General features: G+C 39.5%; 1 protein-coding gene across 1 annotated transcript; it reads right to left on the bottom strand.

The window, feature by feature from the left end:
- Positions 1–1,437: 1,437 nt before the first annotated feature.
- Positions 1,438–15,143, bottom strand: LOC143846815 (serine/threonine protein phosphatase 2A 59 kDa regulatory subunit B' gamma isoform-like). Its single transcript, XM_077355383.1, has 4 exons — positions 14,973–15,143; positions 14,823–14,884; positions 13,256–14,734; positions 1,438–2,249 (listed from the first exon to the last, which is right to left on the bottom strand). Exons 3-4 carry the CDS (start codon positions 14,552–14,554, stop codon positions 1,863–1,865), a joined length of 1,686 nt encoding a protein of 561 aa, XP_077211498.1. The 5' UTR covers positions 14,555–14,734; positions 14,823–14,884; positions 14,973–15,143; the 3' UTR covers positions 1,438–1,862.
- Positions 15,144–17,578: the final 2,435 nt, after the last annotated feature.

Genomic DNA, 17,578 nt, shown 5'->3' with positions numbered 1-17,578 from the left:
AACCCATGAAACCCATTTCAATTTTTATTAAGATAATATCCCTTTAAACTTTAAATTAACTATAATCATATAATTTCCCTCAAAATCGTGAACAGGGAAAAAAATTCCAAGAAAAATTTATCCATCAGAAATTTTTAATGGAATGGGATAAACAAATCCTTCCTTCTACAAGTGGAAAATAAATTTTAAATGTTTAAATGTAGGTCTCATTTTCTTGGACAACATAGATATATGCATTCATATCCTTCTTTTATATTTATCAAACACTAAAACAATATTTGCAAACCTTGCTACTATCACAGTTGCTTGATGTGATGATACTGTTGTTACAAAGTTCATATTGAAAAGAAATTGTGAGTAAACTCATCTTAGATCTGTTGTCAAAGAAGTTCATCTTAAGAAAGCAATATCAGAATGTTTTACATTCTGGGTGTGAATTGAAACTCATTCTTATAATCAAATATCATGTTTTCTCAACAGAGCGACGACATCAGAACCAAAGGAAAATACCTGCTTCAGTCCAAATTTGAGAAGATCAGGGAGCGACTGATTCCGTTAAGAGGCTGGGTATGGGTAATAAGAGTTGAAGTAAACTGTGTTAACCTTTATGCCATGTTTTCCATGGAATTTTAGTATATCAAATGATTAGAGAGGGCTACGGAGCATGGAAGTCCCATACTCCATAACCCTCATTCACCACTTGATAAACTACTATTCCATGGGGAAAAAAAAATCATGGTTGCCAAACATGGGCTTATTATCAAACTAACTCGGGAGTCCAATTACAGGCAGAGAAACCAGTGAAGAAGATTTCATATTGAAGGGAATGAAGGAACAAAAGAGAAGCCTGTTTTCGTTAAGGATGTATGAACTCTTAAAGCATGATATGTATGTTATTTGCTCTCGATTTCACTATCTTCTCTCATTCCATTTTGGCCTCATATAAAAGGAAATAATTCAACCTCAGCATAAATGTAAACCCAGGACAATCAAGATGGTATTAGAGGATAAATAAGTAAATAGACGTCCATCAAGTGGGGCCATACTGCTGATGTTATTGTAACAATTTTTGTCATAAGCAAAGGGTTTTGAAAACTCATCTTTTTGGAAGGTTTTGCACAGTGAACTCACCCAAGTCGACTCCCTTTAGTTGAGCTCTTGCGTGACTCTGAGTTGTGTCTTACAAGGTCAATCGAGCTCTTGCGTGACTCTGAGTTGTGTCTTGCAAGGTCAATCGAGCTCTTGCGTGACTCTGAGTTGTGTCTTATAAGATCAATCGAGCTCTTGCGTGACTCTGAGTTGTGTCTTACAAGGTCAATCTATGGAACAGTTAGTGTACTACAATGCATTACAATGAAGTAGCTTCACACTAAAGCATTCATCTATCAGAATAAAACACACACACACACACACACACAGAGAGAGAGAGAGAGAGAGTTATGTACAAGAGAGTCTTATAATTTCATGAAAACAATATAAAAGAAGAGTCATGACGCCTTGAAGCAAAAAAAATACCAGGCAAAAGCACAAGAAGAGAGTCAGGTGCAACATACAAAATAAACATATCATGTAGGAAATTCACAGGGAAGCTTCCTCTATAACCCAATCCCTTATAATACACACACTTACACTTCCATGGCTAACATGGAACAAGGCCCCAAAAGAGATTAAACAAAACCCAAAGAAAAAATTGAGAAAAAAACAGATCCACCAACCTGAGTGAGAATGACAAAGGAACCATTCTTCGTCGTTTCTCTTCCCATTGTGGGGTTTGATTTCAGGGGTCTGCAAATCTAGAAACCTTCAGCATGTACTGAAACTGTAGGAACCCGAGGAATCCAAGAGGGAAATTCGAGGGAAATTCAACTGCCAACGGTAGCTCGTGGGCTTGTGCTCGTCATGCTAAGGGAAGTGACAAACCGAGAGACGAGAACTGCCTCATTACTAATAGCTTTGGAGGCTGCGACATCTTCCAAGCGCTTCCAAGTCAATTCCCTCTTCTCTTGCATCTCTGTCTCCCTGGCTTCGTCTTCTTGGAATCTGATTAAGCACTCCTCGAAGAGCTCTGAATCAGCATCCGAGAAAATCCTCCTTACGTTCAGGGTCAAGCTCTGGACAGCCTGGTTCCAATGGGTCCTGGTGTTTTTCTCCAAGGCTGGGAAGATGATGGGAAGTATCACCTTCCGATTCTGCGTGATCAAGTTCCGTATGTGGTCATTGTTCCAGAGAAATAAGGCTCGTTCCGCCACCTGAAAAAAAATAACAGTAGTAAAACCAAACTATTAAAGAAAAACTAAATACTGAGTCAGCTATAATGAGAAATAAATATCAGTGAGGTTCTAACATTCACAGTTGCATTAAAGGTTGTTTTGTTCTGACACACAGTTTCACAAAAGGTTGCTTCTTTTTCTTTACAGACATATCTAACCAAGTTCATCCATTGTGGACATTATGTGCCTCTTTGGTCAAGTATTGAGGGTGTTTTCCAAATCTTAGAAATGTACTTGAATATTTTATTTTTATTTTCTGAATGTTGAAAGGATTTCATTAATGAAAACGAGACCGAGAGGGTCCCCAAGCTACGATGAAAAGGAGGCTAACAGAAAAAAGAAAAAAACAAAGTAACATACAACAAACGAAATCAGAATTTAGGGAGGGATAAGATCAAAATGCTCTAAACTCTCCCTAGAAACACCCTCTCTCGCCAGTCTGTCCGCCTCCCCGTTGGCAGACCGCCTCGCATCACATGGAGGAAAGAGACCGATGCCAAACCCAATCTATCCCAAATCTCGTCAAATAAGGCTGCAAATCTCCAAGGAGCCACATGAGAACCTCTAAGCCACTGGATGATGTTAAGAGGGTCCCATTCAATCTCTACCTTGTTCAAATCCACGTTGTGAAACATTTTAATTCCTTGGTGAATAGCCCCGACTTCCGCCTCGTTTACATCTGCAACCCGAATCGGACCTCTGAATGCCCATAATACTACTCCTCCATTGATATCTAAAACTTGCTCTACTACTAGAATGCTTCACGTGTACGCCTTTAATCAGCTGATTAATAACTGAAATGATGCTTACAGGCTTACACCAGAAGTCAGCGGATTCTAGGTTTAATCTTGCAAGGAATTAAAATATCCTTCGAGGTTCTGTTAGTTTCTACAGTGTCTCAATAATGGGAACAATTGGTTAGTACTTAGTAGTTATTCAATTCCTCCTACTTACTCTGAAAAGCATGAAAAGTCAGTCACTTTCCCATTGACAGAGTCACAGTTTCCTGATGCAACTGATAAATCTAACAAAAACTTTATCCCCAAATTCTCTAGTGGTGTGGAAACAGAAGAAGCCCTCGACTAATTGTTTATTGGACTAAAGTCAAGGTTTCAAGTTTCGGTTTCAGTATGCATTTTGATCGTCAATGGAAATGGAACCATGTGGGTTTCGAATGGAAATTTCAGTGGGCATCCCGTAAAATTACGAAAATTGTAATGGAAACACAAATGAAGCACATTTAAGATAAAACTTCCGGAAGTGCTAGAATAAGCAGAAATACACTAAAAAACCATCATATAAATAAAAAAATCACTCATAATAACAACATCAAACATATAGCGAATGTCTGATTTATAAGTTATGCATAAACTAATTTTCATATACAATTCAAATAAATATAATTATGTAATGCATAGTGGTATAGTATCCTACTAATACTCTTCCTTTTTTTTTTGAATGGTATACTACTAATACTAATACACTTACGTTTTATATCTCAGAATGCATTTCAGTGGGGATGTATATGTAAACATGTCGGTTTCGGTGGAAAAATTTTAAATCACGACCAACCAAGACAACCGGATTCTCAACTTCCCCCTCTCCATACAAGGGAGCTTTAGGGGAAGTTTCCTTGAGTCTTCTATTAATATCATAGATTCATCCGTCGATTAATACACACTCTGATAGGATGTGCCCATTCAAGATAACTATGATGCAATTTGACAATAGTAATCTACATCCTCAAGTTGTCCATTAAATCAATACCCTAATTAGATTTCATCTTTGAATTGATCAAGGTGCTAGGTGACGAATTAGAACAAAAACAATGGATAACAGAAGAGTCCAGACGTAGACACACACCTCACAAAAACCATACACACATACACTAATAAAGTAATAAGCATCCAATCATGTATGCTATCCGTGTGGGATCAATCATGTATGTAAAACCACCATCCATGTGGATTCTAAATCATCACAGCAGATAGAACAAACAGTATAAAATCATGGTCCAAGCAAGGTTTTAAATTTTGGTTTCGGTACCCATTTCGGACCCCACCGAAATCCGAAATTTCGGGCCGAAATTCGGTAATGATTAAAAAATATTATTTAATTAATTTCGGACCTTCCGAAATTTCGGACCAAAATTTCAAATTTCGGTTTCGGTCCCGACCGAAATCCGAAATTTAAAACCATGGGTCCAAGACAATCTTTCATGAAAAACAACAAAGAAATCACAAATATACCATGAAGAGGAACATAATATAAGGGTGCCAAATTTCACGACAGTCCCAAATATCAAATAAAGCCATTTGAACCAATTTTAATTAGTTTCTAGATTAAAAAAAGACCCAAACAAACAAACAAACAAAAACCCTTGAAATACTTTCATCATTAAGTAGCAATAAAAGTTTTCATGACTGAGAATCAAATGACTACAAAAATTTGGCAAAAATATCAAAAGCTTTTAAAAGTCAAGATCTCTCACAATGTATATGTACTTTTGTATGATAGAGGTGTGCCAAACGGTTGTTGATGTAAGACATTCAGCCACATGTACCAACAAAGGCTCTCTTCACAATACTCTACACTAACTAATTGATCTCGAGTACGGTATGGTGTTTCATTGCATAAATTTAAGAAGACAACGATGTAAAGTCGTGTGTATATAACTATGTGATTAATACTTAACTCAATATTTGTTAATAAATCCATAAATCGAACTCAAAGTACCAAAAGGCCCTTAAATCCATCATTCCATATCCATCTCATGCCTATATAAAAGAAAGAACATATTCTTTTTGAAAAATGACAGTTTATTTCAATCTTTCAAACATCTTTACATGGGTTGCGACCAGGAGTCCCAAGAACAGAACAAAAGATACCATATGCTATGACCTCGAACACCCAAAAAATTCCTCTAATCCTCCGCATTTGTACTTATGTCACCAAAAAGACCTAAAATTCTAACAATGTCCCAAACGCTATGGAAACCACCCTTCTTTCAGAAAATTCGAACATCAACTCATCTTTAAACGGCTCACTTATGCCGAACACTTCTCCAACTCCTCCAAGATGTGCTGGATTTGAAAATCTGGCATTTCAATGAGAAGATCCTCCGGAACCCGATCCAAGAATCCAGGATTTTTTATGCTAGCAATCCTTTCTTCCACCAGCCGGATGCCCACCACCTTGTTAGCTTCCCAGTTCCGCCTCCTCGCAACCCCTTCTTCGTTCAAAATTAGTTTGAAGAAAGGATGTTTATGCAACAACGAATGAGTGTCTTTGACCGTGTCTGTCCCACAGAGACTATAAAGTGTCCAAGGGCAGTCTTGGGTCTAGCTTAAATAATTTCCATTGCTTCCGGAGAAGATCTCCCGACATCTCTTTATGGGTTGGGTCATTAATGGAAGCCCTCTCTTCATCATAGAACATCGTCCTCGTCCTCTTAAGAATTTTTTCTAAAACCAAAATCTCCATAAACAACCACCTGTTCCGACCTCCAGAACATGAAGATGAACCGTGCGTATTACCTTGATTATCCATTTCTGTTTGGTTGAGGATGAGAACGGATCGCCCAGTTATACCAAATAAATCCAATGAACTCTCCTCTGTGCTTCTTACTCCCCTTCAAGATACTGTACTAGTGATGCCCTCTAATTCCAATCCCAAACCTTTTACAACTTCCTACTCCTAGATAAAAGAGCTAAATAAAGAGAAATGCGCTCCACGCGGAGACACGTCGAGAAGGGTAGCGTAATCCTGACAAATGCTTCTTTTAGAACTAAAATGTTAAATAGATAAGAATTGTGGCCCACTCCCCAACATCCAAGAAATAATAAAATAAGGGAAACTTCTGCAGTACGCTTTGGCCTCTATAGCCTCAAGTCTAGTGAAAACACCATAAAGTGGAGCCCCCACTCCCCCAAAAAACCAAAATATTCTACCGACTAGGGGAAAGCTACTGGTAACTTATCCATAAGCAAAACCTACGCCAGGCAAATGGGAAAATGGTTTGAGAGATTTTGGAAGCCGGCTACAACTTTTCTCCTTTACCCCTACTAAAGTAGCTCCCGAAGATTTCTCCAAATTGCTTTTAAGAAACTTTTCTTTTGACCTTGCCATCCTGGTCTTGAGTTTTAAACCAAGATGACTCACCAGAAACTCGAGATTTGAGGGATTCGTAAGTGTTCCTTACTTTTGGATAATGGACAGATTTTTTACTCTTCCTGGTGGAATGATCCAGCCAAACAGCTTTCCTTCTAGGAGTAAGAGGGTCATTTTACTTGGAATCGGGCCCAGCAAGAGACAGGCAAGTTTGACCAAAACTCTTGTTTCCAAGTCCCACCACACCTTTCTCATGCCCTTTCTCAGGTCCATCCTTGGGCAGCGCGCCATTGAAATATGATTGGTTAGATTTGAAATTTGAATTCAGCAAGGGTTCCAAGGGTTCACCGGAGAGCCAACCATGAACCTTCGGAGGGCCTTCGACCGGTGGCATTGTCGAATTACCCAAGCCAACAAGACCCGTAGGAGTTTCAATAAAAGAAGGCGGTCGCCGCCCCAAATAGCTGGAGGGTTAAAAAATGGCTGAACATTCACCTTTTTTTGCTTGAATTTCAATCTTGATGGTATAGATGTGGTCGTGGATCCTGATTTTAACGAAGGAACCTGAAAAATTCCATCGGGGAGGTAGAATTTTGGCCGAGACAAAGCTCATACAATGCTGGTAATTACCTTCCATCTTTGTTTCTAGAACCTTACCAAAGAGGCTCCCTATAGCCTCCACCATTGATATGGCCCAAGCATGTAAAGAGATACCATAGAAATTGACCCAGAGAGCTTCCTCACCTTGAAGAAAATCCCTATTCCACGATGAGAGAGAGAGCAATTGATTCCTTAGGTCCCTTAGTGAGGATCTGTGAGGCCTGCTTTTCTGATTCAAACATAAAAAGGAGCTCGTCCTTCGCCAAGATACAGGGGCATTGTAAAGATGGAATATCTCAAGACTTTTGTGCCCAAAGCCAAAGATCCTCTAAAGTCCCATTATGGTCACTCTTTTTCCCTATCAGACAGGCTTTTAGAGTATCCATTCGTACTTCCACTTCCCTACTCAAGATGGATAAGGTCGAGTTCCCTCCGACCTCATGTGAGAAAATTTTACCAGTGGCAGGCCACCGCTCGCCCTCACCACAATCAACCTCCACAAGGGGTGTTGGGCTAGTACAGGTTACCCATTTTGGAAGGTTTCTAACCTGTCAACAACAACGGAATTTATCCCGCCACTTGAAGTTAAGGTACTTACAGGGGGCAAAACCAGTCCCCAAGGCTACTGCCTACCCTTAGCTTAACTCCCCCTTTGAGGTCCTCCTCCTCCCCCCCCCCCCCCACCACCACCACACACACATAAAGCGTAGCAGTTGGAGAGATCGATTTCACTTTATCTTGCTTGCAGCTTCTGCATCTTTTCCGCCAACTGAAGTTATCGCAGTTGCAGTAGAGGCATATTGAACTAATCTATTTTATTTTCGTAACTCTCAACAACAGCCCTACGAGAAGCATTGATAAGGCAGCCCTATGCGGACGAATTTGGAAAGTGAATGCTATCTCGAGTTGGGCTAGGGTTGGCCTCAACTCGATCCAACCCGACCTGAGTTGCACCCCTACAATATCCAGATGTGGAGCGACGATTAGTAGCTGAACATGCACAATAAGCATCAGTGTAACCAGTGATATTCAGACGACAATGACGACGATAAACAAGTCCACAGCTAGGGTTTGACTTGTAGCGAAAGGATGTGATAAACAGCAGCTAGATGAGGAGACTGAGGAGCATGCATGAATTGGCTGTGCTGACCGCAAAGGTAATATTCAGTCGTGTGATAGTCAAGTCGATAATACGACACACCAAGCATTGGTACTCCAGAGGATTGGGAACAAGATCACCCTCATTAGCATGGGGGAATGGGAGGGCTTGCACTCCAGTGTCCTTCCAGGAGATCAAGGACATACTTCCTCTAAGAAAGAAACATGATCCTCAGTAGAGACGATACCTCCTTCATAACGCGTGTGAAAGGGGAGCTTGGTCAGATTTTTGAAGTTAAAAAACATGGGCAGTGTATTTTGTATGATCTAATCGGCATTACCAAAAGTCCGTGTCATGTGTCCTGTATCACTCGATCGAAACGTTGAAATCATGCCTATGGCAACTGCCTTAAGACTATAGATAGACTTACGAGGGCGACACACCTTCTCATCCTTCCTCTAAAGTAGAAAACCAAGTGGAGAAGTTGGCACTTCCTCCCTGAGATTTCCATGCAAGAAGGCACTCTTCACGTCAAGCTGGTGAAGAGGCCAACACTGAGATTTCCATAGAAGATGGCACTCTTCACATCAATCTGGTGAAGAGGCCAACTCTGGATGTCAGCTATTGATCTAAGGACCCGAACGATGCGAACTTAGCCACAAGAGTAAAAGTGGCATTTGTAATCAAAATCATATGCCGCCTCCAAGACTTTTCTTGATTCAAAAGCTCCATCTTTTTTTCTTGAAAGATGATTAATTTTATTAATGAGAAAGGGAGGAGAGATCCCGCAACCCATATGGCCAAATAACAAAAAAAACCACAAAAACAAACAGTAGAACATGCTAAAAGCGCAAAGGAATATCAGTATATCACGAAGGGAGAAAATCGAAGATCTCCAAGGTGGCCCAATCGACTCCCTCTCAGGCCAAGCGATCTTTCCATTCTAGTCAAGGGGTGACCGGGTTCCCTTAGTAGTCTTAGCCTTTGGCAGCATCCTATTGTAATTTCACTTGAGATGCAGTGTTGGTTGACCTCCTAACATGGTGAAAGATGACCAGATACCCATCAAGCAGGTTCTGAATCTCTTCAATAAAAACCATGAATCTTCACGGGTGAGGGCTGCTCCCATCCTACCATCTGATGACGGTAAGGGAGTCACCTTCCACGATCAGCCTAGCCAAGTCCCTTCTCTCCATGGGCTCGATGTTGTCCAATATCGCCCTCACTTCGGCCTCATCAAAGTCCTTGACCCCAATGGGACCAGAGAAAGCCCACCCTGTAGCTCCTTCCTTATCCCTAAGGAGATCTTCTAGGTTACCAATGCTAGGCCCATCAAAAATTAATTTCACCGTACCTGGGTCCTAAGATCTTCAACAAGGGGAACGCAGCTTCACTCTTTCCTTACTCAAGCAAATCTACCCCAGAATCATCATAATCTATACTAGAGATGAACTTGAAGCAAGGCAGGGACTTCGCCCAAGAAATGACAAGCTATAAAATCTTCATTTTTTTTTTTGAAAGATGACAAATTTTATTCCCAAACAAAACAATGGCCAGGATGACAGGTATTCAATAATATTAACACCATGAAGAACCAACAAGCTGTACAAAAACACAGACAGTTGCCTACATAGGTCAACACCCCATCGATTACTGAAGCTTCTATCAACCAGTGAGTATTGCACAATGCAGACCAATCCAAAAACCCAAACCAGCTCAATTCACAAAGCCGTCTTGAAGATTCTCGACAAGTAATGGAATCTTCATGTACATAAAGAAAGGACCTATATGGCATAGTTTTTGAAGATGTGAGCATTCCATTCCTTCCACAAGACCCAAATAGTGGCCAACATCACCATTCTCCACAAAACCCTCTTTCCTTGGCCAAGGCAAGGCACATAAAACCAGCAACCTAATAAATCAGACACAAAAACACCCATGACACCCCGAATCTCTACAGAATGTGGTTCCAAACATCTAGCGATCTTGCAGTGAAGGAACATATGGTTACTAATTCGCCTGCCTCTAAATATCTAAATAGAGGGCACGATGATCAACTATTATGACCTTATGGTTTCACAGGTGGTCAACAGTTAAGATCTTATCCTAATGGGAAGTCCATCCAAACGCACAAACTCTAGGCAGCACATGAATGTTCCAAACTCTACAAAAGTGAAGGATAGTGGGCTATGAGCAAAATGACGATAGAAAGACTTAGACACAAAAAACCCAGGAAGAATTCCAGATCCAAATCCTCTTATTTGCAAGCCTTCTTGATGAAAGTGGAATCAAGAGCATCTAAGAATATATCCACCGATCAATCTCTCTACTGAAGAAATGTCGTCTCATTTTAAACGTCCATGAGATCTACTCCTCTAACCATTCAAAACAATCTTGCACCGAAGCATTTTTATTAGAAGCCGGTACATAAAGGTCAGGGAAGCACTCCATTAACGAAGCCGGTACATAAAGGTCAGGGAAGCACTCCATTAACGGCTCCTCCTTGCACCATCTATCTCTCGAAAAGTTGATCCAGTACCCTTTGTATACTCTACTAATCTATTCTAAAAATGTTTAGCTTGAACCCTGAACTCCTCTTGGCCCACATCCATTGTGACAATAACTACCAACTCTATATCGGTCAGATTGCTGCTACACTCGAGCATCGAGGCTCGTTTCTAGTAGCTACTGAAAGTTCTAAACCAGCACCTCTACAGTATCAAAATCTTTTGTTTCCTGGAAAAATATTGCTCATGTACATAAACAAACAAAAAACCATTTCTAACTATGTGCTGCTAATCCTCTCAATGTAAATAAACTAGTCCCCACTTACACCTAAACTAAATTTCAAAGAAATAAACAGTTGGGAAAAGAATCTGATCGTTTTGAACGATTTATTCCTCTGAAAAACAACAATACAAAGTTAAGTTCAACAGCTAAAACCACCAACATCCAGTCGTTCACATTAAAACATCTTCTCAAAGATGAAAGAGAAGACTAAAATGTATACAACTCAACTCAACTAAGCCTTTCTCCCAAACTAGTTGGGAAGGATAGTGAACATTGTTGAAAGAAGGTGCAGAAGTTCTTTCTTTTATTTTTTTTATCAGATACATTGTAGTTTCAACAATGTTCACTATCCTTCCCAAGCTCGCAGCCCGGACACTGAATAAATTACTATACCCAAAACAATAATGGCATGTACTTCAATCTTTGGCCATCATCAGCAAATCGAAGAAAATTTCATCAAGTTCTCTTGCTTTCCTAGATCTATGTGCATCAATAAAACAATCTTAAAGCGCCACTTCTTAGTTCTCAAAGGAAATCCATAAACTAAAACAATCATTCAATCACATCCTAAACCAACTTTAGTTGAAACTCTTAAACATTAAATCGATATTTAAATCATTGGTAGTCTATGTTAAAACTCAAACTTGCTCACCGGGTCAGAAAAAACATCATCACAGCATAAAGTAGTCACATACTGAAAATTTGCATCCCTCATGGTAACAATCAGCGACAAACTAAATGATAATGATAAAGTTCACTGATTCAATGATGAGACTTCTATGACTAAAGTGCTTAGTTCCTCCTGACAACTGCTTCCTATTTACACAAAGTTAAAAGCAAATGGCTCATTTTCTAAGTGCTGGATTTATAGCACTAGAGAGGGCAGGATTATATTGAGTAAAAGCTTCCACACTTACAGGTGCCCTCTTGACGGTGGCATGTCGTTAAGAGTCCCAAAATTATGGCATGCATTGTGCCATAGAGAGAACCTAGAAGTCAACCCTAGATGAGGTGTGAAGTTGCTTGTCGAACGAGATTCTTCTCACACAGTTAATTCAACATCAAACAAGAGCTTTGGCCAACTGATTAGTAATTTAGTTTAACAACGGATATCGGTGTTCCTTTGCATCATGCTCTGCATTAAGTCAATGATTTATCACGGGAGTTGAGTAGACACATTGCATTTAGGCTTACTTTGTTTTTTTTGGTGTGTGTGTGTGTGTGTTTTGAAAGGAATTACTGTTTTTTTTTTGTTCTGCTTCCTCTTAATAAACTCTCTTATTATCATTGAGAAAAAAAGGGAATGCAGTTGGCCTAATTTATGTGGATGGAGGGCAATCTCTAGAATCTATGTGTGCGTGCGTGTGTGTTTGATAAAAAAAAAGTAAGAGGCTGGAACTATTTACAGACCGAAATAGCAATGGCACATCCTCGGCAGATTGATTAAAGACCTGAGACAACTTTTGTACCCACCTACCCATATAGAACCATTGGTATGAACTAATACCTATACAAGGGCTTAACAACCTTGCATGCAACCACCAAAAGGATTGTGTTCAATAGCTTCTTAGGGCATAAATAAGTCAATGTTGGTTAGGTTCGACTAATAAAACATGAATAGAGTTTAGATGTGCTGACAGTCATAACAATGCCAAATTGAAAGGGAATGGATGCACAGATACAAGAAACTATAACAACATTTGACTAATAGTTTATCTCCCAATCAAGAGAAATCTAAAAACTTCAATCATCTTACAATTACCAGGAGATTGGTTCTCTCATTTTATCAAGCATATAAATAAGGGATGGATTTCCTGCAGCTATTTCTTCCCTTATAACATGCCCAAATGCATACACATTACTAAATTGAGAAAAGTAACAAAACCAATGTTGGAAAAGGACTGTGAAGGGAATTTCATCCGCATCACATACTTTTAATCCTTAAAGAAGTTAGAAAACCTCCATTCAAAAAAGCAGTTAGAAAACCAAGCATATCTATCAGAACGACAATTTTGAAGCGGAACGTACACATTGGCATCCAACATGAATTCAGTACCAAAACTGCAGAAAACAAATAAGATATGAAAAACTGTAAAGCAAAGACTTGGGATGAAATTTGTAAAGTGATGTTAAAACTTCTGACCGCATGGCAAAAAAATATATGGAAGATTAAGTAGTAACATACACGGATTAGTTCATAAAGTAATAGTAGCAGCATTGGTAGTATGTATGAAAGCACAACTGAAAGATACAAGGAAATAAAATGGAAAAAAAAAAGAAGAAAAGATATGTGAACTCACTACCTGAGAGTGGACAGGAAGAGCCCCAACCATGGAAGAGTAAACGTGTAAAATTATAATTGATTATTACCATGTGAACTCAATACCTGAAAGTGGGAGCTGTTCAGACAGCGACTGATCTGGCGGAACAATGGCACCATGCAACGCTGAAACTCTGCTGCCTGGGTGGCTTCTAGAACTTCCTCCAGCTCACTTAAGAACATAACCTCCTTTGAACTATTAGTAATTGGCCAATACTTCAAAAGACCTCTAATCACAGTATCAGCCAACTTGAAGTCTTTCTCCACAAACTGAGTAATACAATACGACAATTGCTGATGGTACATGGACACACACTTGGGTTTGTGCAAGGGAATCAAAGCTCGGACGAGGAACAACTTATGCTCTTCTTTCAACGGCAAAGCAAACCCGTTGATTATACTTCCCAATATCTCAAGCAACTCAGCAATCCCATTGTGCTTTTCCGTCTCGAATATAAAACGGTAAAATATGTTGTTGATGGCTTTCCTAATGAAGGGGCGATGCACCATAAATTTCCCATAAATACGGTGGAGTATCGTCTTTAAATACTCTCGCTCCCTTTGGTCCTCGGAGTCAAATAGATCGAGCAATCTCAATACGAATGAATGGTCAATGTATCTCTTAGCCAGCTTAGCGTCTGTCTCTGATGATGCAATGAACCTTAACAGAAACTCATATACAATCTGCAAGTGGGGCCAAGCAGGTTCCATCATTGGTTCCTCGTCCTCCAAATCAAACGTATCCAGGAGCTTGTTATCATGGTTTGATGACGGAAATGTCCGGAACAAATTAACAGCCACCATCTTTGTAATTTCTTGCATTACAATCTCATTGAACTTGGTGGTAACTGAGGTTATATAGTCAACAAGCTCAAGCAGTGTCTGCCGTTTTACATCCTTTTCTTTAAGGTTCTTCGACGGGTCGGTGAAATCAAATACAACGCAACACATGTTTATTTTCCTTATAAATAAGTTCTGCTTCTCAGAGCTAGGAACTTCGCGGAAACTAGGCAATGCCTCATAAGCAGAAGAAGCTAAGGTGGCATTGCTAATCCCACCAGATGGGAGAACAGTGGGGCCCGATTTCTTGCCTAGGGTCGATTTATTCGTAGAGGAAGACTGGGGGGCAGAACCCACATTGTTAGTAGTTCGGGAAGCGTTTTGAGCTGAATTTGAACCCTTAGAAAGACTCGAATTTGCCCTCGAATTGTTAGAAGAATTACTAACAAGACCAGCACCAACTGAATTGGAAGAATTTACAGATGGAGGGCCGCAAGCCCCTCCATCACCGTTGTTGCTATCGTTGTTAGATGATGATTTTGATGACGGCTTTCGGGGCAGCCTCCCGAGTATTTGTTTGATCATATCTCCAAGCCCTAACACCAAACCCTAACCCTAACCCCTCCAGAGAGACAGACACTATCTGGTTTCAGAATCGCCCTAAACAGCAGAAACCCACTACCAATCTTTCATATTTGGAGCATCTCACAACCCAGATAATCGGATCATTAGCTGGGCCATGGAGATTACCCAACCCGAGCAAAACTAAAATAAAAAAGAAAAAGTTAAAACCCTAATCAGGAAAAAAAAAACCTACATTCAATCCGATCCAAATTAAGAAAAGAAGACGAACCTTGGGAGATGGATTGAGCGGGAATCCAGATTTCAAATGCTCGAAATTCAAACTCTTATAACCTATCAAAGTCGAAGAAAACAAAAACTCTCAATATAGCATAAAAAAACACCCTAAAAATGTGCGGAGAAAGAGGAGGAAAGTACTTACATTGAAAGTGATTAGGATGATTTAGAAATCGATTGACGTTTATCGATTTCTACTCGTTTTCGTTGAGCATTGCATGCATTTTCTTCTCAGAAAAAACCCTAAAAATGTCTGGAGAGAGAGAGAGAGAGAGTCCTCGGCTGGAGAAAAGAAGCCCTTCTACCCTCCCGTCGTGTCATGTACGGACAATGAGAATTTGACAATTAAGTTCTTAATGTACCATGTTTTAATAATTGCACAAACGCATCTTGTCTTTTGTTATTTAAATGGCTTTCCAATGCTTTTGGGAATTGTAATAATCTTTGACAGCTGTTTAAAAGGTCAAAGACAAGATAGCTTAGTGTAATTATCAAAATATGGTAGTGCCACCTTGAGTACCAAATTTTAACTATTGAGTAATAGTAAGGGGGGTGATACTATGTGAAGACTTACTATGAGAAGTGGATTAGAAGCCTGATCCGGGCACACTGTCATTACATCGGCTTGATCGGGACCGTTTATTTGATAGACACTATTATTTAGATGAGATAATAAAAAATTGACTCTCATCTTGTTAACGGTACCAAGATCAATGGTCTTGATATGATATACATGGGGCGTAGATAACCCTTGGGGGCTCTCTCTCTCTCTCTCTCTCTCTCTCTCTCTCTCTCTCTCTCTCTCTCTCTCTCTCTCAGAGCGGTCTCCCTCCCTGAACCCACACCTTGTTAAAAAAAACAGGGGCCTCTTTTCCTTTTATAATATACACACCTATTTACAAACATCCTATATGAGTGTATTTTTTTAAAAGAGTCAAGTTTTATCCGCGGTTGGATCAAATATCAAGGGCGGTACTTTTGATGCACCCAACACACGAGCCAGCACCATTATAATTTTTCTTTTTAAAAGAACACTCACATGGGCCCCTCTTATTAAACCCAAACCGTTCATTCATTCGGCACAACATAAATAGGCTGTGCCCATAAAATCTTCTCTGTAGAATGATCCTAACCCTCTGATCTTCAAACGGACGACACCATACATAAACCTCTAGGAATCGGAGAGTAAAGATCATCTGATGGAGATTATTTTTAGGGAAATGTCTATTTACATCGGGGCCCGACAAATGAACAGTTTGGATCTTTTAACAAGTTGGGCACGAGTGTTTTTTTTTTTTAAATACACCATGTGAGGTCTATACGTGGTTGGATGTATTTTTTAAGAAAAACAAGGCCCATGGTTGGCCAGAGAGAGAGAGAGATGAATTTTCGTTTGGAAGGAGGGTATTTGTAAAACTATGGCTTTTGCAATCCTACTAATTAATGACTCTTAAGGGAGATTTATAAATACCCATCTCCACCCAAAATTTTGCAGAAAATCCAAGTGGAGAAAATGTGTGGGCTACAGAGAGAATTCAAGAGCAAAGAGAGTTCATTGGTGGAGAAAATGGTGTAGAGCCTTAGAAGGGAAATCGTTTTCCTAAGGTATGTGATCAGATTTGGTTCTAGTTCTATTATTCTAGTTCCTAAATTCTCCATGAATGGTTTTGTGTCATGGAAATATGATGTTTTGAAGAGATATTGATCTAGGGTTGTGGTTAGGTTTTGATTGATCTCCATCCAATAAGGTTATTGATGACTGGAAGGTATATCTATCATGGAAACCACACACCAAGATTGAATTTTGATCTTGTAAGTTTTCTTAAAGATCAATCAGTCCTAGTTAAAGAAAACAAATTCATAATCTTGAATTGAGTAAAGACTAGGGTTTAAAAGGTGGGAGATTTCTCTTGTGAGTAGACATGTTCTGAATTTAATTATGCAAGCTGTGCATTTGATATGATTATCTTTATTAACCCAGTGTGTCGGATTACACATAGATTATTGTTGAATCATCTTTCATGACCTATAGCCTTGTCTACCTGTTTTTTTCCCAAGTTATGTAATTATCAAATTGCATGTGTATGCCAGTATTGACTTGGATTAGTCATGAATATATTATGGGACGTGGGCATGTTCAAGTGAAACGGAAAACAGTAAGCCTTGTGCCAAACTTGAGTCCAGTTGGATCATCACAGTTGCATCTAGATTACACTTTGGTCTACAGGTGTCCAAGTGAAACAGAAAACAGTAAGCCTTGTGCCAAACTTGGATCCGGTTGGGTCATCACAATTGCATCTAGATCACCCTTTCATCTACAGGTTTCTTGGCACGATCCGCAATTGGAGTCTCTCGCAAGTAATGCGTGGACTAGTCTCTCGTAGGTATTGCGAGGACAAGCTGATTCACTGGATAGCAAACAGTTGTCTATTGCAGGTATTGCCGGGGCAGGTTTTATCGCAGGATTGTAAACGGTTATCTTCCTCAGGTAATGAGGGGATGTGATATCTCACGGGTATCATGAGGATATAGTCTCTCATAGGTATTGTGAGGACATGATTGCCCAAAGGATGGATGGGGATCGAGTCTCCCACAGGTTTAGTGGGAACTTGGTGTTATATATTATAAATTATATTTTATTACTAATAATATATTTTATATTATAAATTATAGTATATTACTAATAATGTATTTTGAAAGAAAAAGTCAAAGTCTTGAGATTTGAGATTTGTGAAAGTTTTCTCTTTATAT

This window comes from Tasmannia lanceolata, unplaced genomic scaffold (assembly GCF_043159265.1).
Source record: "Tasmannia lanceolata isolate RefF3 unplaced genomic scaffold, GAP_Taslan_0.1 ptg000015l, whole genome shotgun sequence".
Taxonomy (NCBI): domain Eukaryota; kingdom Viridiplantae; phylum Streptophyta; class Magnoliopsida; order Canellales; family Winteraceae; genus Tasmannia; species Tasmannia lanceolata.
The sequence above is the reverse complement of the archived record's forward strand: the minus strand, read 5'-3'. Positions and strand labels throughout refer to the sequence as shown.